We start from the raw sequence: 25,734 nt of genomic DNA, 5'->3' as shown, positions 1-25,734 counted from the left end.
TTATGTCGCTGTCTTCTGAAGGCCGGCTGCCTCCTAGATTTCCTCGATGGTGGACTGGGATGTCGCATCACCCTTGTCTTGAGAAGAGAGTCTCTGCTGCCCCAGCCCCATCTCCTGGGTAGCTTCGTGGTCCAGGGCTCCCTCAGCACGATCCCCAGGCAGCCCGGAGGGCGGCCCATGTGGGAGACCTTGAACAGCGCCCTGGAGGTCTGCAGGGACGGAGTGACGCGGCTGAAGGCCTTGACCTTCAGTGGCCCCATGGCCTCCATACAGGGAACTTATGGTCCCGCCTTCTCTTTGGGTGGGAACAGCCCAGGTTGCAGCAGGTTGTCCTTTAAGAGATAAATTTTGTGCTTCCTTGAACATGAGTGTCCCATTTTAAATTTCTCTTGAGTCAGAGTAGCTCCAGAGGATACTCTCCCATTAGGATGCCGTAAAGCAGCTTGCGGACCCTTCAGGCACATTGTCGTGAGTTACTCTTCAGCCTTTTGGTCCTCAGGTCAACAGCCGATTGGATGTAATGCTAGAGGAACGGAGGAGCTGTCTTTTTTTTTTTTTTTTTAACATCTTTATTGGAGTATAATTGCTTTACAGTGGTGTGTTAGTTTCTGCTTTATGACAAAGTGAATCAGCTATACATATACATATATCCCCATATCTCCTCCCTCTTGCGTCTCCCTCCCTTCCACCCTCCCTATCGCACCCCTCTAGGTGGTCACCAAGCACCGAGCTGATCTCCCTGTGCTCTGCGGCTGCTTCCCACTAGCTATCTATTTTACGTTTGGTAGTGTATATATGTCAGTGCTACTCTCTCACTTCGTCCCAACTTACCCTTCCCACTCCCCGTGTCCTGAAGTCCATTCTCTGCATCTGCATCTTTGTTCCTGTCCTGCCCCTAGGTTCTTCAGAACCTTTTCTTTTTTTTTTCTTTTTTTTTTTTTTTTTTTAGATTCCGTATATATGTGTTAGCATATGGTATTTGTTTTTCTCTTTCTGACTTACTTCACTCTGTAGGACAGACTCTAGGTCCATCCACCTCACTACAGGTAACTCAATTTCGGTTCTTCTTATGGCTGAGTAATATTCCATTGTATATATGTGCCATATCTTCTTTATCCATTCATCCGTCAGTGGACACTTAGGTTGCTTCCATGTCCTGGCTATTGTAAATAGAGCTGCAGTGAACACTGTGGTACATGACTCTTTTTGAATTATGGTTCGGAGTTGTCTTTTAAGGTTAAGTATTTCTACATGTTTTATTTAGATTTCCAAAAGTGCATGTATGGGAGACCCATGGATATATAGGTTGTATTACATTCTAATTAAATTTGGAAAAAATCAAATTGGAGTATTTTAAGTGAAAGAAAAAGCAGGATGTGTAACAGTACTGTGTATCCAGTTGAATAGAGAAGGAAAAAGAAAAGAAGGTATAGTGTTTTATTCTATTTTCATTAAAAAAAAACCTTTGGAAGAAATCAGAAGAAACTGTTAACAGTGTTTACCAGTTAGAGGGCCAGGGAGGACCTGGGCAGATGGAGGACAAGGGCGGGAGAAGGATTTTCAACGTGCTAATTTTTTTCACTTAAATGTATTTGTTGGACTTTCAATATAATGGCAATTTTAAAGCTTTATTGCAAGGTAGTGGACAAACCCTGGATGGATAAAGTATACGTATTCATAGTGTGTATACCGTTTTCTATTTTTAATTTTTTTTGAGCCATGTGACTATACTCCGTATTAAAAATAGAAAGAAATTAATTAAAACTTTTAAATTTGTCTAAGAAAATAGGTAAATAGCAAAACTGGCCTGCCCTGGGCTTTGCTATATGCACTTGGGCCCCCGGGTTCCATCTAAAAATTCGTATGCCTTCTGACTTCTTGAAGAGATTTTGGGGTAAGGTGAGCTTGTTGGGGCTGCCAACTATCAAATATTCTCCTGTCATCTCTTAAATCCTACTTGATGCAAAAGACTCCGAGAACAAAACTATCACAGATGCGTCCCTGATCTCAGCGTGTTGACCTTCTTCGGAAAGAACAATGAATGGAGAGAAATTTCTAAATTAGAGTTGTAGCCTAGGATGAGGTCTTCCCCAGAATTCTGTAGCTGCAAGTGAACAAGGTTTAAGGCCGTTGTTACCTCACCTTCCACAGCCCCTTGGCAGCCTCGGCCTCCTCCATAGTCACCTGGGACCTCAGAACATCAGACGTTGCACATGAAGGTGCTGTCAGAGGGCTCCAGCTGGCCGCAGGACAGTGTGAAAGGCGTAACTTTATCCTCAGTTCACCTTCACTATTTTGTTTCAGCTACATCCTCATGTCAGGGTCACTTTGACCAGACCTCTTCTTGGTCGGGGAAGGGGTCTTTTTCTCTCCGGAACGACTGACTCTGGTTCTCTGGGGAGGCATGACTGTTTTCTTCCTGCTGGACCTGTTGGCCGCAGCCTGCCTTGGGTTTCAGTGATCTGGGCTTCTGAGAGTTGGCTGGAGGGAAGCAAAGATGAGCACTTTCTCACTCAGCTTTTGCATGTTTGCCGTCTTCTCCCTCCCTTTGTCCCTCGATCTGCTAACCCAGATAACTGCTTTGTCCTCCCCGCTTTGCACCGCTGAGAGGAGCCACTGGGGCCCAGAGACTCAGGCCATTGTTGCATCCACTTGCTCCCGTTCTCGGGTTTCCACTTTCTGCGCTGCCCGGGCTCCCGCGTGGACACGTCACGTCACTGTCTCAGTGCAGCTTCATTGTGGGGACAGGTTCTTAGGAAAACAGGGTAACCCGGGAGTGGGAGCTCCGGTGAGGGAGTCAGGCCATCTGAGCCCAGGACCTTGCGTGGCTGTGAACTGTGTCACCAGGCAGTCAGGACTTGAGTCAGAAGTACCCTGGGTAGGTGCTGTGCGAATGTGCATTGGTTGACGGAGTAGGACAAATTCTCTGCTCTGGTTTCTTCAGTCGAAGGTAGAGATGACTTTTGTGCTTCAATGCCATTAAGCTGTACTAAAAATAATACATTCATATAATGAAGATACGACGTGGACAAATAATGGATTATGTGGCGCTGCTTTGTGAGATGGGAGGCCAGACGAGATGGCTTCTCAGGTGCCTTCTAACGCCGCGCATGTCTGGCTCCGTGAGAAGCGGCACAGCCTGGCCGAAGCCGGACTGCAGCAGGATGGAATTGCCCCGTCCTTATCTGCTGAGGGATGCCTTTCAGATTCCAGATGCAAGGCAGCTCTGTTCGCCACTGGCATCTTTACAGCATTTTTCCTCCTTTCTCTGCGTGATGACTAGTTGCTTTCTGACTTACTCTTTTAGCTAACTGACATAATTTCATCCTCAAAACAAACTTTGTGAGGAGACAAGGCCAATATTACATGTACTTTGAGAGATGAGGAAAGTGTGGTTCAGAGAGGTTAATATGATTTGTCCGAAGTCACATAACAAGTAAAGGGCAAGGCCCCTCCTCTCTCTATCCTGCCTTCTCCTACTTCTCCATGCTTCAGTCTCTAATTTGTAAGTCTGAGATCAGGAAACAGGACCCAAGGACGTTTGAGGGGGTCTTTCATCCTAAAATCCAAAATCAGTTAATCAGATATGAATTATTCAGTATCTTAAGTCATTTTTTGAACAAGGAGGATTTTACTAACTTGTAACAGTGTAAATTGAATATCTTATGTGCAAAACACTGTGGAAGTAAGAAATACAATACAAAACGTCTGCCACCAAGTAGTTTAACCTCTAGAAGTCGAATGCCAACAGTGGACATCCAGTTTTATGTAGTAGGGCATTTCCTGTAAGCAGAGATGGTGGACCGGGGAGATAGGAACATGAGAATATTGAAGGTCCGGGTGCGGGCTTAAGCTATGGGCACAAAACTCCAAGTAGTGTTAACTAGGAAATGGTCTATCTTAGGAGTTTGGCAAGAATAAGGAAGCACCAGGTCCGGTATCAAGGGCTCTCGTATGCCTGGATTGCTGACCTCGAGTGCAAGGTTAAGGTGTGAGATTTTCTGAGGCTGGGAATCAGTGAGTCTCTTAAAAATGAGGTACAAGAAAAAGAGAACTGGAAGCGGAGGACCGGCCAGGATCTTAGCTGCGAGTCTGCCTGGGGTGGAGTGGATGCCTCACAGGCCCCCAGCAGCTAGGACAGCACTTGCTCTGACAAGCACATCAGTCATTGCCCCTCCTCTTCCTTACGAGGCAGCCGAAATTTACAGAACCTCCCATTTTCCTGCCTCTTCTTCCTGAGGGTAGTTTCAAGGAATGCTCACAGCACACACACTCCATTTATCATAGTAATGCTCAAGCCATCAGGAAAGATTTTTATGTCCTGATAACGTCAGATTGCTAACCTGATCTTAGGTGGTTGTGTTTTGTGCTGTTTTCAAGAAATAAGCAAATAAAATGGAGGAAACCCATCTGGAATAAAAATACTTGGACTGGCTTTTTACAGCTCTTTTAATTTCATACTGTAAGTCCAGTAGTTCCGGACCCCCAGGTGATTATATATAATTCATGACTACGTCTTGTTTTTGTCATCTTTGAGTTTTTATATTTTACGGTGAAAGCGAATTATCATTAGTACATTTTCTGAAGCCATACCTACTTGTCCTTTTTGTTTGTTTGTTCAAATGAAACAGTGCATCAAGTATGGAATTAGATTAATGGGGTAAATATTATGAATCATACACTCCCTCTAATCCGATGCTCTTTCTTTTTTTGACCCCCCATGTTTTGTTTTCCGTCTGTCATTCTCTCTCCATGTAGGCTTTTCAGCCCCGTGTAAAGCTGTTGGAGCGAGGGAACAGAGGTAAAGAATGATGTAATGCACTGGCTGCCCCAAAGCATCTTTTGTTGGAATGGTTATTCCAGTCATCTCTTTATGAATCAAATGTGAGGGGCTGCTTTGTGGCAGGAGGCCTCTGCGAGAGCACATCAACGGGAAAGAGAAAGAGACATTCACTTGGAGGGCTCTTGCTGAAAATGGGTTTAACTCTCCTCTTGCCAGTTGCCACCAGCCTGACCTCATACATTTCAGTACAATGGAGTGGCTGAGCCTTTGAGCACACCACCATTACATCATCGTGGCAAGTTAAAGGAGGAGGTGGGAAAAGAGGACTTATTGTTGTCATGGCCCATGAGATGATTGGAACTCAAATTGTTACTGAGAGGTTGGTGGCTCTGCTGGAAAGTGGAACGGAAAAAGTGCTGCTAATTGATAGCCGGCCATTTGTGGAATACAATACGTCCCACATTTTGGAAGCCATTAATATCAACTGCTCCAAGCTTATGAAGCGAAGGTTGCAACAGGACAAAGTGTTAATTACAGAGCTCATCCAGCACTCAGCCAAACATAAGGTACATGCTTGCTTTTTTTTTTTTTTCCTTTTTAGAATAAATGGACATACTGAATGGGGAATCATTTTAAATGAAGCCTCATTTTTAAGGGGAGAAAGTAATTTGAGGAAGTTTTGGTTGCTTTTTTTTAAACTTTGATACCTTATGACACCTCAGAGTAATTCACTAATTGTAGACACTGTCACACCTCAGAATATTTCTAAACTACACAGAAAGCTTAACTTGTTTTTATTTGATCAAGTGCTATGTTTCCCTATTAATGCTAAAAATTGTTTTATTAATTTAACACAAATAAAAAGTTATGTTTAATACAGTATATTATAATACTCAATTGTTAGCAATTACATAATAGTATATAATATTGTATGTATATTATTAATAACTAATACATTAATACATGGTTTTATGTTGTTTACAAATGTACTGAAAGGAACTCATTCTTTTCAACTGCCTTGAAAAGAAAATAGAAACTAATTATATTACAAGTGTTTTTTATTGGAGGGAAGGTAAGGTAATGGTCAGAATTTAAGGATCTTCAAGGAGAGTTTTTCTTAGGATACCAGAATGTCAGCTTTGTGGTAGGTAAGGCTATTTCTTTTGTTCAGGAATAAAAATGAGTTCATGCTTTAATTTTACGAAAAGCTGATTTGTTACTGAGTAGAAACCATTTAAAATGTTTCTTTAGTTCGGGGACCGGGATCGTTATGTTTATGTTGCGTATCATTTTGTTGTACATGTTTTTACCCTGTTATCGTGTGGAGGATTTAAAACTAGGGCGTTTTGAGCACATTTACACAGAAATAGCATCAAGTTTGCCTTGTAAATGTTGATTTTTACAAACATTTAAACCGTATGTATGCTTGGTGGATCCAGTAAATGGACCACATCTCATTTTTATTCAGATTATTAAGGAAAACAGGAAGCAGTTACTTGCTTCACAGCAGAGGTGTATGGGATTCTTTTCCTCGCTTTCCTCCCTGACAGCCTCACGTTTGCATTTTAGGTCGACACTGATTGCAGTCAGAAGGTTGTAGTTTACGATCAGAGCTCCCAAGATGTGGCCTCTCTGGCCTCAGACTGTTTTCTCACTGTACTCCTGGGTAAACTGGAGAAGAGCTTCAGCTCTGTTCACCTGCTTGCAGGTAAGGCTTGTGGTGGAACTGTGAAGACTCGGAACCTCCTTGAGCCTGTGAGTAAGCAGGGCTCCGCAGCGAGCTCACCGTACACTAGGTGGACGCAACGTTGAGGTCATTGGGTAAGATGACTTATTTATAGCTTTTGACTGACGTAACTCTTCTAGTTAACCTGAATACTGTTGTTCTTCCCCATTGGTCAGAGTATTTTTGATTTAGCTCCAATGCCTCTTCATCTGGTACTTATTAGCCAGAAGTGCCATGTAGATCTGTGTGCCTGTACAGATCTACAGACACCGAATGCTCTGCATTTCAGCTCCTGCTCTCCGTTCCCACCCCCAAGGAGAGGACCCGTCCAGTATTCAGTGTGGACCCCTGTTAAACATTGTTGGTTGAAGTGGACTCCAGCGATAAGATCACCCATCCTGGACATTACGTACAATGAGACAGAAAGAGAATGTGTGCAGACTATTTCTTCCAATGATTAGAGGGGACATTTTAAAACTAACTTACGTATTTTTGTTTTGTTTTCACAACTAAAAAAAAGTCTCAACTTGCAAATGCTAAGCAACCAGATGACTTTATAAAGTGCATGGAAAGGACTGACTATTTTATATCTGCCCTAAAGGAGGGTGGTGTGGGAGTTCCATCTCATCAAATTCCAAAGCAGACTGTTCATCCTTTGCTCTCCCTGTTTGGCAGACAGTCCAGGAGCCCTTTCACTCACTCTGGCTCCCAGAGCAGGGAATACAGTTTGGCAATGCGCAGTAACCTTTACCACAAAGCCGCCGTGTCGGCAGATTCTGCCACAGTGATCGGCAAGATCACTTTTAAAAATCTGATCTAAGAAGAACAAAATATGGACAGATATTGTCACTTTCGCACCTTTCGTCTTTTGTTGCAAGGAGAGTCCAGTGAGCTTGATGTTACTGGCAATTGATTGTTAGACTATGGACATTTCAGTTGTAAGAGAATAGGATGAATCAGTTGTTGGTTTGTTACCACATTTAAACTCTCTGAAGGTTTAAATAAGACTTCTGTGTCTTCATTTCTCTCTCATCAGCTTTTGCTCCTGGTTTCAAAGAATAAGCATAGTTACCTGTCACTTTCAGGTGGTCTGTTGGCACACGTTTCATCTCTGCTGCAATTCTGTCCTACAGTGGAGCCAGCTGGTCTCAGAACGTAGCTCTCAGAACTCTGTAATGCAGAATTATAGCATTAGGTTCTGTGTCTGTCGGTAGGCATGGTCTTCTACTGGGAGTGTAACTGTGTTAAATCCGACAACTGTTATTAGAGCTGCACTCACCTCGGTTGCTGAGTTTAGGAACGCAGTCATGCTTCTTGGAGCCACTGTGAGGGACTTTACCTTGGAATCCTATTGACGGAACCAGGGTTTTTCTTAAAGAGGGTACACCCAGACGGAAAGTGATTATCCCTCCTTGCTCTTGTTTGAGACGCTTTTCTCTACGGGGGCTCTGACCCGACAGCTTGGCCAGGCGGACGCTCCTGGAGGAATGAGCTCATGTCGAGTTTTAGTTACTCAAGTAGTTTCTCCTCTTTCCCGAGGAGCTCTCCCTTGTTATGTGGAAGGTTCTTTCCAGCCATGTGCGGCTTTGGGAGGGGTGCTCACTGGGCAGTAAGGAAGGAAAAGGACTCATTCTGACCATCGAGATCAGCCCTAGGGATACGCGGGATGGTGCTGGTCCGAACCCCTGGCATCCCCACTTTGTACCGGAAATGGGTCCTAGGCCTAAACGAAAGCCCATCGAGGCAGCTCCGAGAACCACATACGTGTATTCACAGCTCCATCTCGTCATCCACACCCCAGAATCCTGTATTTCTTTTAGCTTAGAAGGTGGCTTCAAGGACTGAATGACCTTGTTTGGGAGTTTCTGAGCAGTGAGATTTCTTAGGACACCTCAGAGAGGGTTCTGGATGATTGAAAGCCTCCCAGCCGTCCGAAAGCTTCTGACCAGTTGGAAATTCCCTCAGTTAGTGAGCCTGTTCCTCAGGGTGGACAGAAAAGTGGAGTTAGTAGAAGAGAGTGCTGGGGAAGGCGTGACCATCAGTTCTCCGCAGTGTTTTGTTTTTTGTTTTTTGCCAAGGTCCAGCAGCTGCTCGGAGGACGTCCCAGGGATGTGGGGTAGAAGGACATATCAACACATGTTTCTTAAATATTTTGCTTCGGGGAAAATAACTGACCTTGGAAAAGCACGCTAGCGTCCCACAGGTGCTACGGGAAATGACAGGGTCGCTGGAGACAAGTTTCACTACAAGCTGCCCCTGATGCTTTCAGCAGTTACAGATGCTTGTTGGCCCTGGGGGGATGTGATAATGGAAAGACAAAGTGGTTTCTTGGAGTAATTTCTCCATCACTTTAGAGTTTTCACTTACTTTGAGATTATTCAGGAAGAAAGTATTAGATACGTCAGATGGTTTTTTTATGGTCATTATATCAGTATATGGAGTGAAGAATTGTGGCCCGAATTCCATTCACCTTCTCAGGGCCACCTTACCTACAGAGCAGTGACTCTGGAGAAGGGGAAGAAGAGGACCTCCCCAGGGAACTGATAGAGGAAGCATCTTAATAAGCCCTTTTCCTCCAGCAAGAGGAGACCCAGACTTACCTGTGGGACCTAGTTACATGGACATTAACAATGAAGACTCCCTTTCGGGAGAGGGTTGCATTCGGGGAAGCTGCACTGGAGCACAGTGGGCTTAATTCTTCCACATGGAGCAGCAGGTTCTGCTCTGGGACAGGCTAGCCTGGTAAACTTCAGCTTCTGCCAGGGAAAGGGGTCCTGTTAAGCCACTTTGACAGCTGATTATCAGGGAGACCGGGGTCCCAAGCCTTCCAGTCCTGAAACTTAGAACCTGGTTCTGCAGTGAACTCGGCCTGTATTGGCCACATCTGTGGGCCTGCTCGGCCAGCGATCTTGACCCCTGACTGATCAACTTTCCCTCTTTTTAATCCCAGCCAGTATTCTAAACCAAGTGATTAATATTTGATAGCCATATGCCACATGCGAGTCTTTGATTATTATCTGAAAATCTTATTTAAACTTATGTTGTCATGTATCTTTTTCATTTGTTAGCTTAACCCCCCTCCTGGATTCTCTTTTTCAAGCTGAGGACTATGTCTTGTTCATTTCTGTGTTCCCCACAAGGCCTAGCACTTCCACAGTTTTCAATAAATATCTGAAATATAAATTAGCTTACATGTAGGTTTATACCATTTGTATTTCATATGACTTATTTTATTCACTTAGTTTAGTTTGTAAGTGATTATGTTAAACAGTGATGAAACTAATCTGAAAGTGTAGCGAAAACTTGAGGATTTTTTTTTTTTTTTTTTTTGGCGGTACGCGGGCCTCTCACTGCTGTGGCCTCTCCCGGTGCGGAGCACAGGCTCCGGACGCGCAGGCTCAGCGGCCACGGCTCACGGGCCCAGCCGCTCCGCGGCACGTGGGATCCTCCCGGACCGGGGCACGAACCCGCGTCCCCTGCATCGGCAGGCGGACTCTCAACCACTGCGCCACCAGGGAAGCCCTGAGGATATTTTGACATAAATGATTTGCAAGTTGTCTTCGTTCAGGTAGAGCAAAAATATAGCTGTTATGGGAAAAGTATCTAGTACGAAAATGTTTCCATCTATTTAAGCAGATTTCAACATGATTTAAGATCTAATAAATACACTAGTACAGGGAATCCCCCGGTGGCCCAGTGGTTAGGACTCTGAGTTCTCACTGCTGAGGGCCTGGGTTCAATCCCTGGTCGGGGAACTAAGATCCCACAAGCCACGTGGTGTGGCCAAAAAACAAAACAAAACACTAGTACAATTAAACGGGGCTTAAATCCTGAACTTTGATGAGGAGCTGTGAGCTCTAGAAAACCTAGTGCCATTCATAGGAGGATACAAGCCCTTGAATCCACATGAATTGAGAACAGTTGAAATAATTTTTTTTGTACTTTAAAAGTAAATTGAGGGACTTCCCTGGTGGCGCAGTAGATGGGAATCCACCTGCCAGTGCAGAGGACCCGGGTTAAAGCCCTGGTCCGGGAAGATCCCACACGCGGAGCAACTAACCCTGTGCGCCACAACTACCGAGCCCGTGTGCCACAACTACCGAAGCTTGCACGCCTAGAGCCCACGCTCTGCAACAAGAGAAGCCACCGCAATGAGAAGCCCGCGCACCGCAACGAAGAGTAGCCCCCGCTCGCCACAACTAGGGAATGCCCGTGCGCAGAAACCAAGGCCCAGCGCAGCCAAAAATAATAAATAAATTTATTTTTTTTTAAAAAGTAAATTGATTATCCTGCCATTAATAAGTCTCCCAGTAGTCTCCCAATAACCAAGCCAGATTAGACCATAGCATTGTTTCACCCCCATGGGATTCAAGGGTTTTACTATGAGTTGTAGCCTCATCTTAGCCAAAAAGAATGAACTTGGATCCCTTTGGAAAGTTGTCCCTCATCGCCGACGGGTATAAACAGTTGCCAACCTTGACTTATTGATCAACTTTTTTGGTCTTGCTAACCTTCAGAAAACTAGTTCTCTCTAAAAAATAATCTTGTTTCTTGGCCTTTATTCATTATATTCCTTTATTTTACTGGCCTTTGTCTATTATCAATATATTTCTAAGGGTGCCAGATTGAAAATAAATATATTAGAAAAAAAGAAAAACCACCGAATTTGGACTTCTTTTGCGTGTGCTAACAGAGAGAAAAGAGAATAAGTGGGTTCATTTCGTAGAAATAAAGATTGCTGTTCTATTATTTTCTTCTCTTTCCTCGCTGTTGTAACTCTGAGTAAAGGCAAAAGGGACCCACGAAAGTTTGCTAATTCTACAGCACTCCTTTCTACCCTGTGATGAGGCACAGGATTGCCCTGCAGCACAAAACCCTAATTGAATCACAGACCTCAGCCCTTTCATTTACAGACGAGGAAAATAACAGCCCTTGCGTGACTCTCCCCAGCTCTCACTATTCTCGCTGTGTGCCCAGGCCCCTGTCTGCAATGATTCCTGAGTCTTCTAGAATTCCCTCAGGAGGCTAGACTGAGAATCAGGGGTGCCCACTTCAGGTCAGGCTGTGCTTTTTGTGGTAGCTCTCTCTCAGCCTCTTGGTGGACTTCAGAGTCGTATTCTTGCTTCACATTTTATGGAAGAAGCAATGTATAAAAATAGACTGTATATAAAATTTTTAAGCATTAAATTTTTTCAGCTGGGGGGAATCATCAAATAAAAGTCTACTCTGTCCTGAGCTGAAATACCACCCCGGATAATGATAGAAGATACCACTGGGGTCAGTGTCAGGCACAGTGCCGAGGGCTCTTAGAAACATTTCGTCTCTGAACACAGCTAAGGTCTTAGATTAATGTCTGCTGTGGCTAAAGGCCAAATAATGTACTTCTTTGTTTTGAGTTAGAGTTGCTACTGTAGTTAGAGCTAGGAGTGAATAAAAATGTATTTGACTCTTGACACATTTTCAGTTTAACAGGAATCGAGATTCAGTCCGCAGTTCTGTGTAATAAATGTGCAGCTTTGGTTTAGTGGAACCAGTCACCTTCCTAATGGAAGTAGGGCAGAACCTGATCCTCCTGCTTACAGATTTGCTGTGCGCGCCGTTCTCCTCATCCGTTCTCTTATCCAGTGTGGCGTTTCTTCCGTCCTTGTGTCTAGAGAAGGGAAATCTTCGGTCATCCCATTTCAGATCCTGTAGTAGCTGGTAAAAGAGATTGGCGTTAATGGATTCCAGTCAAAGTGCTGCAGTTATTCAGGAATTGGCTCTTCTTGTGTTGAAAGAGCTGCGGTGAGAGCCACTGAAAACAGACTAAAAATAGGTGCCGTTTCGCCCACTGGTTGCCGTGTAGTTGCTGGCTCTGCTTCTCCGTTTGCATGAGGTTATCTAAACTGGCCCGTCTTTTCTCCAGTTCTTACCTGCCTGTGTGGTAACAAGCCAGCTCTGTCACTCCCCAGCTACCGGTGGCCAAGACATCATGCCCGAGGCTGTGTCTGTGTAACAAATGCACCGCAGACCAGGCTCGAGACAGTTCCTCACCCTGACATTTTGCACAAGCTACACAGAAGCACCCTGGGTGACAGTGGTGACGTCAGTGTTGCCCTGCCCTGGTCATGTCATTTGTGTCCTGTCCATCCAGCTGGCCTCACAGTGTTCGAGGGCTCCCTTGGGTGGGCCCGGGGGATAGGGTGCTGGAAGAGTGCACGTCTTGCCCCTGCCCTTGAGACCCCTCGGTTAATTTGGGGCAACACGTCTGGAGCGGATGAAATAGAAGCAGATGACAGTGCGTCGAGCTGTGTGTCACAGTGATGAGGGGTGACTTGGTGTTGCCTGCAGTAGTTGGGGAAGGTGTGAGGACGGCGGTGGAATTTTAATCGAACGTTGAAAAGTGAGTAAGATGTGGGTGGGGGAGGGTCCTCGGTGGACTGACATACTTAAAAATGTCAGGAGTGAACACAGATTTTAGGAGGCAGCCAGGAGACTGAGTGGACTTTTTGTGACGGGAGGAAGGGGAATTGAGGGGAAGTGCGGCCGGGCTGTGTGGGCCCTTCAGCCTGGAAGGACGAGTCTGTGCTTTGCGGGGCTGGCCTGGCGAGCCCTTGGAGGCTTGGCGACACCTGTCACCTCTTGGCCACCAGACCTTTCTTCTGGCCTCCCTGCGCTATGCTTCCAACTCAGGCCCACATCAGCCCCTCAGACCTGCCCCGGGACCCTCCTCCCTGCTCCCTCACCCTGTCTTGCTGCCTCTCCGCCCTTTCCTCACACTCTCGCCAACGTTACGTCTCTCCTTGATGTTTTCAGTGTAACTGTGATCATATCACTCCGCAGCGTAGCCTGCATGAGTGCTCTTAGGGTAAGTTCCAGAATCCTTCCCTGACTCTGAAGCCCTGCAGCGTCGGCTCCTGCCTGCCTCTGTGCCCTCACCTCGTGCCCCTCTCCGTCCTCAGGTTGGTGGTGTGTGTGTGTGTGTGTGTGTATTTTAGCACTTCAGCCTCGGTTGCCCGAGACCTGCAGCCCAGAGGCACCCTCCTCCTCCTCGAAGTGTCCCCCTCTCCCCAGGTACCCAGGTGTCTCCTGCTGGATTCACGGTGGCCGTCAAGCCGCACCCCCCACCCGCCGGCTCCCAGGCAGAGTTGGGTGTCCTCTGTCACACACACTCCTTTGGCCACCCACCATAATTAGCCAGTTATTCATCTCATTATTTGGTTGAAGTTTGCCCCACTGAACGGTCAGTTCCAGAGAGGGCCTCTGTCGTGGTCACCGCTGCCCCATCGCCCAGCGCCGTGTCCGGCTCACAACAGTGCCCACGGCCTGGCTCTGCACCCTCCTGTGGATGCCAGTGGTCTCCGGGGTTGTTTGGCTGACCAACGGGGACCCTTTCCTTCCCGCTGGTCCGCCACATCTGCTGGGAGGCGGTGCGCTTGGCCCCGGAGGAGGACGGCTGCCGGAGTGGACACACCCCAGGGGGTCCCGGGAGGGCCTGCTCGGGGTGGATTAGGAAGCCTGAGCTTCGCGGGAAGAGGCCCAAGAAGTGAGCTGTGTGGTGGCCCACGCACAGTTCACACGTCAGGCAGGTTGGACTCCGAAGGGTCGTCCTCCGGAGACCAGACTCCTGTTCCCTTTTGCGCGGGACTCAGAGCATCGTCTCCCGATGGCTGGTCTCACGAGGCCTTGCCCCCTGACGGTCACCAGGGGCACATCCGGCAGCCGCTTCATCCTTAGCCGGGATCTGATGGTAGTTGGTCCAGTTCGTTTCCTGAGAGCTGTGCCCCTGGTTCCCTGAGCCCTGGGTGTCGTACCGGACTCTGTAGTCCCGTGCTGCCGAGGGAACCCACCTCTCATGGAAAGTTCCCTGGACGTGATAGAAGCACCCTGAGGAGTCACTGGGGCTTCTGGATGATGAAAGCAGCATTTACCAAGTCTCCCTTTTTAACCTATCGTAGCAGAGAAATGTTTTCCTTGCCCTGTGCTGCTTTGCTCACCCTGAGGGTCCTCTGGGGCCTTGTGGTCAAGGAGTAGGAAGCAGGTTCTGGGCTCACACCCAGGCCCACAGAGCTCTCAGCTCTGAGTGGAATCAGGAAGTCCTTTTGAACACCCGAAATACACAAGACTTATGTCCATCAACAGCGATTCATTGTGTCAAGGGAGGATTCAGTAAACATTTAATTCTGCGCCAAGCAGAGGTGATTGCAAAGGAGTGTGAGACACAATTCTTATGCAGACAGTTCACAGGGTATTATAGCTGGAGAGGTAAGAGGTCACCACACACACACACACACACACAAACAGAAAGAGAATTCACAATTACCAGGTTAATGGTAAATTCTTACTGCCATGTGATGGCTCTGTGTGTGTGTGTGTGTGTGTGTGTTTTGGCTGCGTGGCTTGTGGGATCTTAGTTTCCTGACCAGCGATCGAACCCGTGCTCCCTGAAGTGGAAGCACGGAGCCCTGACCACTGCACTGCCAGGGAATTCCCATGGCTATACCTTTTATAGAAGTTCTCAGTTGGCAAGATCATATTTAAATATACTGGTCAGGGAAGAATTTTTTTTGTTTTAATACAGCAGAATTTTTAAAAATGCAACAGAATAGAATTGAAACTAGAGGGACTTCCCTGGTTGTTGCCAGAGGCGGGAGATGAGAAAGCCCAGGTGTGGTGGTAAAACAGTAAGAATGGGCCTGGGACACGGTGGTGGGTAGACAGGGACAGCGAGGGTGGACAGTAGAGCGGGATCAGCTGATGAAGGGCTTGAGTGTCTGATCAGGAAGTTTGGATTGTATTCTGTGGGTATTTGGGAGCAGAGGATACATCAACACTTTATCTTAGGAGCTTAATCTGGCAGCAGAGTGGAAACAAGTTGGGAAAAGGACGGACGGATCAGAGAGAGCTGTTCCTGAATTTATCTGACGGTGTGGCGTGGAGCTCGTGGGCTGGGCCGGGGAGGCAGGGACAGACAGACGGACGTCGCAAAGGCAAGTCCGAGTGTTGGCATACCAGGTGGCTCCTGTTGAGGTGACTGGGAGAACGGGGCAGCCGCGAACAGGGATACAGAACCAAAGAGAGCGAGATACTGGCTTGGAATTTATTTTAAAGGTATCGCTAAGTCTTTCAAGGGAAAATGACCAAAAGAGGATTGAAAATGTTAGGTTGGAGTTTGGGACTTCAAGCCCCCAAATGCAACCTTGGAAATCTTTGATTTTCAGGTGAACATGAGCAAAGGTGATCTCCTTAGTAACCTCCTCCTTCCGTGCTGATGGAAGCAGAGGCCTTCTAGGTCCTTCCTCCTCAGGAAGCCCCAGGCTGCTGTTCGCTTGACTGTGGCTTCACGTCTTAAAGTCACTGGAGGACCAGCCGGGTGGCCTCTGTGATGAACCCCTCTCCTGCTTATAGCGCTGGTGGCCTTTGCTCAGCCGAGGGTGGATTCTGGCCGTAATTCCTTTTCATTGGTCGTTCTGGTTGTGCTGTTCAGAACAATCTTTGTTTGAAGGCGTGTATTGAGAGTCCTGCCTGGCTGTGCGTGTGTGCACGTGTGCGTGTGTCTTGAAGAAGAGCCTCTGGGTAGAGTTATGTATTGCCAATCTGAAAGATCAGTAAAAGAGGAAAAACATATCACTCGACATCTTCTGAGAACTCCTTACTAAACAACGCTTCTGGATTTTGCCAGTCGAATTGATCTAGATAACATTATCTTGAGGAATGTAAGATTTAGACATCAGGAGTCACGAGAACTCTTAGAAGTTGCACTATTTTAGTATTTAGCGCTTTTTTTTACGCTAGTATTTTGAAAATTTTTAATTGGTTTATTGTGTGTTTGATAACTGTGTTAATCCAAAAATTAGCTGGAGGGCTTCCCTGGTGGCGCAGTGGTTAAGAATCCGCCTGCCAGTGCAGGGGACACGGGTTCGAGCCCTGGTCCGGGAAGATCCCACGTGCCGCGGAGCAGCTAAGCCCGTGCGCCACAACGAAGAATAGCTGGTGCTCGCCGCAACCAGAGAAAGGCCCGCGCGCAGCAGTGAGGACCCAACGCGGCCAAAATAAATAAATAAATAAATTAATTAATTTTAAAAAGGGAGAGAGATGGGATTGTTTTGTTTAAAAAAAAAAGTTAGCTAGAATGTCCCATTCCCCAGCTGTGCCAGGTGATAGGTTGTTTTCATACAGAGTGAGCTTTTTGGGGGGTGTTATTTATGGGGCACGTTTTGTGAGATGGAGGCTACTTCTCAGGCTTCCTGGAGGATCTCCACAGAAATGCATGTCTGTCCACCATCCTCTCAAGTGGATGGAGGAGATGGAATAAGAGTTTAAAATGAACGTTCCACGTCATTTGGGATTTTTCTCTTCTGTGCTGCTCGGCGGAGAGTTGACTAGACAGGACATAATTGCTGCTCATGTTGTTGAGGAAAGTGTGCCGTGCTCTCTACCCTCCTGGAAATGATCGCTCAAGCCCGTGTGGCTGGGCTTACCCAGACCAACCTATGTACATTGGAAAAGTACAGTTACATATTTTTGTTTGCTTTCTTTGGAGGTACAAAATTATGTTGCCTTTCCTTTGCATTTTATGTCAGTAGTTTCAGCTTTCCATATATACAGTCCACTGACCCTGGGAGAACTGTGACCATGCTTGCGTGTTTTTAAATGGTTAGAGGATAAAGTTGCCTGAATCGGTCACTTCAGACTAAAGTGCAAAATAGTTATTCATGAGAGCAATTAAAATACTTCCCAAGTACACATTTCAGCATTTCGTTGTTCAATGTTAGGGCTGTCTCCTTTGTGTAATAGCAAAGCCCAGATTTTATTTTCCGTATGGAGAGAACTGTTCTCTACAGGTGCAGGAAAACTCCACTTGAATCCTTCACATACATTCTAGAATAAGTAAACGAATGGGTCGTATTTATGTCGCAAAAAGGGGGTCTTTGTTTTACAAAAGGGTTAAACTGCATGAGAACTCTATTTAAAAGCTGAAATTATATAAACTGTGAAAGTGATTTAATGTACAGAAATTAAATTTGCATATGACTTTAGAAAAATATCTTTCATAAAGTAGAGCTTTGTGTCAATAGATTTCTGTACATAGCCATGGAACTCATCCCCGGTGTGGGAAGGGGCTGCCTTTAATCCCCCTTTCCAGCTTAGGCAGCTCTGTCAACTGAGAAAGCTCTTATGACTCGCTCCCCATTTGGACTGAAGCATAAGTGAGCAGCCCTCTGTTTCTCCCTGCAAGGAACTGTCTTCAGAGTCATGGAATTGACATTTATCTCTGGTTTGGCTAAAAGGATACGGATACATTTTGAGAATTTGCCTCTTAAAATTAACATTGCTAATCTGTAGTAAAGTGCTACTTTTGTGAATATTCTTTTATTTTAAGAAACAACTCTGTGATTTATAACTGCAAGGGTCACGGGGAAGAGAAAACCGACCAGTTAGAATTGTTTAGTGGCATCGCTTTATGTATTTTATTTTACATGGCAGACTTTTTTTCCCTCTGAAAATGGAATGGTGGTTGACATTGGCATTTATAGAAAATTATATTTATGGTTTGAACTGTGAAAGAGGTACTCTTAAGGGAAGAAGTGTTTCTTGGCTGAATGAGAAGAAAGTGATATACAAATTATGAATGCCTTTAAGCTGTACCAAGTGTTTTCTCCGTCCAAAGTAATATGTATGTTTTTATTTATAAACATGCATTCTACAGGTAAAGACTAACAGAAATATGGATTTTTAACATTGCAGTTTGTCTGCCTGTTCATCCAAGTCTGTAGAGGCCAGTGGTGTCCTTATGTCTATCCGCTGGTCTCCCCACCCCCATTTCTCTACAGGCCAGGGTGTCTGCATATGTGTCTTCCTTCCTCTTAAAACAAACGCTCCTAGCACAAGGGGCCAAAGCCGGTACAGCGTTCCGAGATTCAGGTCTGTCTTAGGGAAGCACACGTGCGTTGTTCGACTTTCTGTTTTCTCCATTCCTAGATGATAAGCAGCATAAAATCTAGGGACAGGAGAAACTTGGCAAAATTGGACGGTGAGTCAGATACTTGAACAACTTTAAAAAATATTTTTAAACTTTTTCAAAAAGTGTGTCAGTTTCTCAGTGCTGCTTTCACAGTAAACAAGTGGAGATCATGAACTGATGTTGTGTCTTCTTGTCATAATAGAATCTAACTTAGGGTCTGGGGACAGCAGAGTTGGGACAAGGGCAGAGATGACTCTTGATTCTGTGTCTGTCGGCCGTTTGTAACAGAAAGTTTACATAGATGAATTGTACTTTTCTTCTTGTAAGAGGAAGAGGGACATTTCAGACATATTTCAAAACTGAGTTGCTGATGAGGCTACAGATAGTTTCTCAAGGGTTCGGGTAAGTCAGGCAGTGTCTCATCTGTTGTTAATTAATGAAATGAAACTGGGGTCACTGGAGTCCAACGATGAATGAAAGGTCAGCGAATGGAAAAAACTGTCAATAAAGGAGGATGTCAGCAGAGTGGAACATTGTCAGAGATAAAGATCAGGGAAAATGTACTCTTTGGCTGAGGTAGTGTTTTGTGGAAGTTACCAGGAGTCCTGGTTTGGGACATTTCAAGCCAGACTGAGCACTAGATGAATGCTCTGATTTCGCAAAATCTGTTAAATATTTTAAGGCTGTTTGGATTTGTGCTGCTAGAGATTAGTTGAAAAAATTTGTTAGAAAAAAAAAGTTTCTGTTTGTTTTATAATGTGTTATTGCTGTTTTGTTTGGCTTTGGGGTTTTGTTTTGAGGCTGAATAGTGACTGCTTTCTCTCTTTTTTTTTTTTTTTTTTCTGTTTTCATAGAATTTTCTAGAGCCACACTCACATTTACTTGTTAGGACCACCAAAGTTAGAAGTGATTTAGGATAAAATGAATGATAGAGCTGCACTTCAAACAGCCCAGGCTGGTCGGCCTTGAGTTTATTATGACTGTTGGAGAATCTGTCCCCTCTGAATGTAGTTCAGCGGAGGACAGGCTGAAAGTCACCGAGACGCAGCAACAGTCTCACCAGCGATTCACAAACTGTGATCGTAAGCCGGCCATGACCGTGTTTTTTGTATCCCCCGCTAGTTCTTCCTCAGCTTTGTTACTGGTCTCATGTGACGCACACTTACAGAGTTCTTGTTTCTCTGGTCAGGTCAGATGTCCTTCCCTTTTCTCTCCCTCATCGAAGTTTTTGAGCCATGTGGCTTGGGGGAAGCAAGGCTCTTCCGTCAGTTTGGGAGAGGCCTGTGGCCATTTTCAGCCTGGTGAAATGAGGCTAAAATGAGGGCAGGACCCCAGAGATGTCGGCAGGCTGTCCCCACATCCTAGAGGGCGTTGCAGTTAATTCTGTGGTATTTGGAGACACGGTTTAGCAGAGCGAGTGAGAGTACGATCTCGAGCCGGGCTCACGTCTAGCTCTGTTGGTTATCACCCTGTGTCCTTCTGAACCTCTCTTTCCTTATCTGTAAAATGGGAGCAATTGAAGCACCTACCTCATGGGGCAGTTGTAAAGATTGAACAAATCCTTGTAAAGCGCTTAGAGCAATGCTTGTCACATAGTAAATGTTCAGTAACTCTGGGAGTCCTTATATTATTTATAAATAAGATGACTTATAAGTTTCAAATGGAATTCAAGTGGAGTTTCCTAGGATTGTCTGGTTTCTCTCTTCTCTGAGAACATTTACTGGACTCTCGTTTTGTTGGATTTAAATGAGAGATCATCCCACGAACTGTTTTGGAGCCAGAGTAGGAAAAACTATGAAAACAGTTCTTTAGAGAAACACCAGAACAACAAAAGTTAATGGAAGTTAAAATTTAAATTATAATCAAAATAGTGGCCGTCAGTTACCGTGTTGGGTAGGTGTAAGATAGGCAAATAATGTATAGACTCTTTAACATCTATTATTACAAGAACTGCTTTGAGGGAAAAACTTACCTTAAATAACTGCATTATGCAGTTAAGAGACTGAAAAGTACAAAACATTAATGAAATAAAATGATAAATCCTAAACAGTGACAGGCATATACGTATGCCAATATTAACTGACCCCTTTTTTGAGATTGCCGTGGCTTATACTTTAGGTGTCGGGATTCTAATTTACTTCATTTCAGTAGATGCAACAGCCCTAGCACAGCATCTCCTTGAGTGTGAGTTCCACCAGCTAAGATTTTAAGAGATTTTAGGGGGGAAAATGGGAGGGGAAATTCCATGGTCAAATAAGTTTGGGACCCTTAAATTAAATGAAAGTAAACTAGTTTCCTTAGAGATTTTTTCCAGAGCTTTTAATATGCTTTTAATATGTGTGCTGTGAGTCTCCCAGGGAGACGTGATATGCAGTGTTTCTCTTACTTTTTGGACCAATACCCCGTCTGTCAGCTTCCTGTGGGATGCCGGCGCCCTGGAGCAGACTCTGGGAAATGCAGCCTTAGAAGCATGACTGTTTTCGCTTTGTCTCAGGTGTAGCTGCAGATCGGGGGTGGAGGAGGAGGGTCCACAGATGAAGCCGGGAACTCGATGTCGGATCACTGTACCATGGAGGGCTCCCTCTGTGCAGGCACAAAGCACTCAGGCATATTAGCCACTTCAGTCCTCTGACAGCTCTGTGAGGGGCGTGTGATCATTCTTCCCATTTTACGGACAGGAAACTGATAGCCAGAGGGCATAAGTCCCTTGTCCAAACCTGACAGCTAGGACAAGGTGAAGCCAGGACACAGACTCAGGTACAGGGCCCGCGCTCGTCCCCCCTCTGCCGTACGGTCGCGGGGCTCACGCGCGAGGGGTTTGTATGCTGTGTGTGTGCGCACGGGGCGGGCTGGTGGTGGTGAGAGAACAGCGGGAAGGCGTGAGGTGACGGTGAGTTCTGTGTGGCTGGAGAGCGCGTTTGGAAAGGGCAAGAAATGCAGCCTTAACGCTGAACAGGTACAGGTCCCCAGGGCCTCGTCGGTCCCGCAGAGGAAGGTGGGGTTTCTGTAATGGAACCCCCTGCTCTTTCTATCAGCTTACCTTAAGAACTTTCGTAAGCAAACTGCTTAAGAGTAAAAACAGTGCAGACGCTTGGGTCGGAGGCTCGGGATGCACAGCCTCATCTTGCAGGTGGCGTGGCTATTGTCACCCAGCTTGCTGCACCGTGCACCCCGCGCCGAGCACAGACAGCGGACGCAGGAGTCCACAGGGTCACGCTTGCGCCGAACACAATACAGGGGATAAAAAAGGGCGACACCTCCCCCATCAGCTCCCTGCACTTCCGCGGTTTCTGAGGGCATATTTTATATGTTTCTGGAAGCGCAGGAAAGGCTAATGGAATGTAGCTCAAGGAGGTGGAGATAAATATTTAACGAGATTCTAGGGTCCTTTTTAAGATTTTATTTTTTATTGGGGTATAGTTGCTTTACAATGCTGTGTTAGTTTCTTGCCGTATAGCAAAGTGAATCAGTCATATGTACACATGTGTCCACTCTTTCTTAGTTTTCCTTCCCAGCTAGTTCCCCACAGAGCACTGAGTAGGGTTCCCTGTGCTATACAGTAGCTTCTCATTAGTTATCTGTTTTATACATAGCAGTGTGTATATGTCAGTCCCAACTAGGGTCCTTTTTAAGGCTCGATTAAAGAGGTAAAAATGAGGCTGCTCTGTCTTCTTAACAAGTTAAAATTGTTTTTTAATTTCGTAGTATTAAAAATATACACATATTCCCTATCATCCAAATGTCTTTGGTTCCGAGTTTAGATGTAGTGACTAGTGAGGGTCTGGATAGGGAGGGGTTTATCTGAAAATGTATCAGAATGTATTCAGTTCTTGGGTTTGGATTTGGATAGCAAGGAGTATTTAGATTGGAAAACCCAGTGAAGACCTTGTTCATCTTTTCTTTTCTGAAAGGAGGTGAGAGTGTCCCCTTAGCCAGTAGATTTCTCTTCATTAACAGGTAGTGAGATTGTGACCTAATGAAGATCATAGAGTAGGTCATTATAAGGACGGGACTAGGAAACACTGAATTCCTCTGAGTCCAGAAATCTTGCCGCAAGGCGTCCATGTAACCTGAGCAGTTAGGGTCTGTCGGCCCTTGTTCACAGCGCTCAGCCAACGAACGGGAGACCCCGGAATCGGGGGTAATTACGCGACCCTCGATATAGAGAATATTTGTAAGAGTAAGGGGAGTATGTGGTATCTTTGAAATATAAAACTTACACAGTAGGAAGATTTAAAGTTCATTCTAGAAGGAACTTTTAACTCTGTCAATTTCATTTTGAAGAAGTCACATCTGGCCTCAGTTCATGTGTTTTTGTCTCCCCATTGTGCATCTGTCTTGGCTTGGTTATCTGCTACTTTCAGTCCTCTTGAAGTCACACGAAATAGGACAGGGAGCAGGGAGAAGACGTGGGATGCGCGAAGGTGAAGGGAGTGAGAGCAAGGGGGGAGTCACCGTAAGTGCCTTCAGGGCCTGGGGTCCCTTTCGTGGGCTTGCAGAGCCAGGGCTGGTGCTGGATTGTACCCCACGCCGAGCAGCTGTGGACGGGGATCCACTTGCATCTGTGGGAGCTGATTGTTCTTTTCAGACAGCTGTATTTGAGTCGTGAGCAGAAGGCTGGTTTTGCGCACGGCATAACTGTACCCTGTCTGTCCTTAGGTGGGTTTGCCGAGTTCTCCCGCTGTTTCCCTGGCCTCTGTGAAGGAAGATCCACCCTAGTCCCCACCTGCATTTCTCAGCCTTGCTTACCTGTTGCCAACATTGGGCCAACCCGAATTCTGCCCAATCTCTATCTTGGCTGCCAGCGCGATGTCCTCAACAAGGTGGGTGCTTTGAAAATATCCTTCATCGCGGGGTTTCTTGACAGCAGCTGGAGAAGCACTGGGTTGCCAGTGGGCCGTCCTTTCAGACACACGCACCCCATGTTCTTAGTGCAGCTCCCCTGTGAGCAGCCCGGCGGCCGTGCCATCCTCCCCAGTGCCGTCTGCTGTGACGTTCGGATCGCCGTAGGAAGGCTAAGCTGTTGTGAAGTGTGCTGTTCTTACAGGTCCAAGAGACCTGCGGTGGGGCACACCCAGGAAGGCTAATGCTGCCTAGATTATTTCACATATAGAAATGTATTTATTTACTGCAGCAACTAGAAAGGGACTCGGGTTGGCTTGGATTGAGGAAGATCTCATGATGACTCCTGGCTAGAGGGGCGGGGAGGGGGTTAAAAGGATGGTGAGGACCAGCGCTAAGAAGATGCGCTGCAGGGCTTCCCTGGTGGCGCAGTGGTTGAGAGTCCGCCTGCCGATGCAGGGGACACGGGTTCGTGCCCCGGTCCGGGAGGATCCCACGTGCCGCGGAGCGGCTGGGCCCATGAGCCATGGCCGCTGGGCCTGTGCATCCGGGGCCTGTGCTCTGCAACGGGAGGGGCCACAACAGTGAGAGGCCCGCGTACCGCAAAAAAAGAAAAAAAAAAAAAGAAGTTGCGCTGCAGGCGCCCCGCCTGAGGCCCCTTGGAGCAGTTTGGTTGAGAAAGAAGAGGGAGGACCATAAATCCTGGATGAAAAGGATGTGAGTCATTCTGAACAAGGTGTACCCAGCAGAGGAGCCGTATTGATGGATTGAGGCCATTATATATAACGGTACACACATAACAGCAGTAGAACTAAGATCCGTCTGTCTCCACTGCTTATATGCTCTTAACCAGTGGTGCTAGAAAACAGTGCTCTAACTGCCTGGAAAGTGAATTGTCTCTAAAACCTCTTATTTACATCACCTCTAATTGAAAAAGCAATCAAAGATCTTAATTCAACTGCTGGTGATTTACAAGTGCTGCTTTTTGGGTATTTCTGCTCGAGTAGCTGAAAGAATTGGGCTGATCGTAAAATAAGCTTCCAGGTGGGCTTGCTTTATTTTAGCACGTGGAAAGCAAAAACACCCTCTCATTGGGCAGCAAGGAGGCATTCTTTTTGCTCTTTTTTTCTTTTTTGTTCTCAAAACTCCTGCCTCTTCAAAATTTTGCCTGGACGTTTTTGCTAACATGTCTGCTCGTTCTGTGAGGTATTTGAAATTTGATAGCTTATGCTTGCACTGAGCCTTTCTGGTGGGGTCACGATGTCTTTGAGCACGTGATTTTTATTAGTGCTCTTTGAGAGATAAGCAAACTATGTCACAGAAAGCCAAATTAATTTCCTAAAGTCACATGCATCCCTGGGGCAAACCTGGAGATGCTTTATTTAATCCTTAGATCAGCAAATAAAACAAAATGAAATAAAATTCCTAGTTAAGGATCCTGTTCAGAATTACCCCCAGTAAAACTTAACCAGTCAGCTGGCAGGTGATTTTACAAGTAGTTGGGTTACAGGTCCTTTTTGTTACTTCTGACATTCAATGCAGTGGTACCTTGATTTTGCTGCATACCTTTTCCAGGTTTAACAAATGTGTCAGTTAACAGCTAAGTGAGGCCTGCAGGGTGAGAGCGGTTAAACTGGAGCCTGAAGTTTGAGGTGTGCCGGGGGCTGATAGTTTTCTGTTTTTAATTGGCTCCTACATGTCTGTATGCTAAACAGCATAGGCACATAGATGCCTTGAAAGGAAATGGTTGTAGGGGGAGAATGGGTTTATGCAAGCTCATGGGGAAACAGCTTGAGCAAGGAGTCATTCGGGAGGACTGTGGGAAAGCTGCTTTAGACGCTCCCGACGTGCAGACTAGGGAGTGGTGAGAAGAGTGCTTTCAAAGTGGTGAGTAGAAACGTCTATGAATGTAACCTCTAGATTCACTGTTGAGAAGAGTCCTAGTGCTGGAGGGGGTCTTACAGATCATTTAGTCAGCCTCCTTCCTTCAGTAATGAAGAAATCGTAATTCCAGAAGTGTTAAGTAAATTCCACAACACCACCCCGCTGATGGGTTTTAGAACTGGATGTGCCTCTCTTTCGAAAACAGCATAAACTCATCTTCTTCTCCACTCTCTGGTTTAAACTTTCCAGGAGAAATAACGTGCTCTCTTCTTCTGGAAGATCTCCAGAGATGAAGATTTTATAATCTGCCCTAATAGTACGTTCCTTTTTAGTCAAACTTAGAAGTTTCTAAGAACAACCACCACAAGACCACTAACTTTATTAGTCATCTTCCTATTTATTTATTTATTTATTTATTTTTAATAAAGTGCCACTAAAATATGTTAAAAGCATGTCACGGAAATTTTCTGAGGAGGATAATAGTGTTTATCATTTAAAATGCTAGGCTTGGGCTTCCCTGGTGGCGCAGTGGTTGAGAGTCCGCCTGCCGATGCA

General features: G+C 45.8%; 1 protein-coding gene across 8 annotated transcripts in view; it reads left to right on the top strand.

The window, feature by feature from the left end:
- The window catches only part of DUSP16 (dual specificity phosphatase 16), an 82,969-nt gene that overhangs the window by 33,865 nt on the left and 23,370 nt on the right, over positions 1 to 25,734 (top strand). For 7 of the 8 annotated variants that reach the window (XM_028491033.2, XM_028491031.2, XM_028491028.2 and 4 more), the window contains 3 exons: positions 4,759 to 5,349; positions 6,353 to 6,491; positions 23,113 to 23,276. In XM_028491033.2, the coding sequence (XP_028346834.1) occupies positions 5,122 to 5,349; positions 6,353 to 6,491; positions 23,113 to 23,276 (531 nt within the window). In that variant the 5' untranslated portion in view covers positions 4,759 to 5,121. The remainder of the gene's footprint in view (positions 1 to 4,758; positions 5,350 to 6,352; positions 6,492 to 23,112; positions 23,277 to 25,734) is intronic. The other variant, XM_055085481.1, reaches the window with a different exon arrangement.

Source organism: Physeter macrocephalus, chromosome 6, assembly GCF_002837175.3.
Source record: "Physeter macrocephalus isolate SW-GA chromosome 6, ASM283717v5, whole genome shotgun sequence".
NCBI lineage: Eukaryota > Metazoa > Chordata > Mammalia > Artiodactyla > Physeteridae > Physeter > Physeter macrocephalus.
The sequence above is the reverse complement of the archived record's forward strand: the minus strand, read 5'-3'. Positions and strand labels throughout refer to the sequence as shown.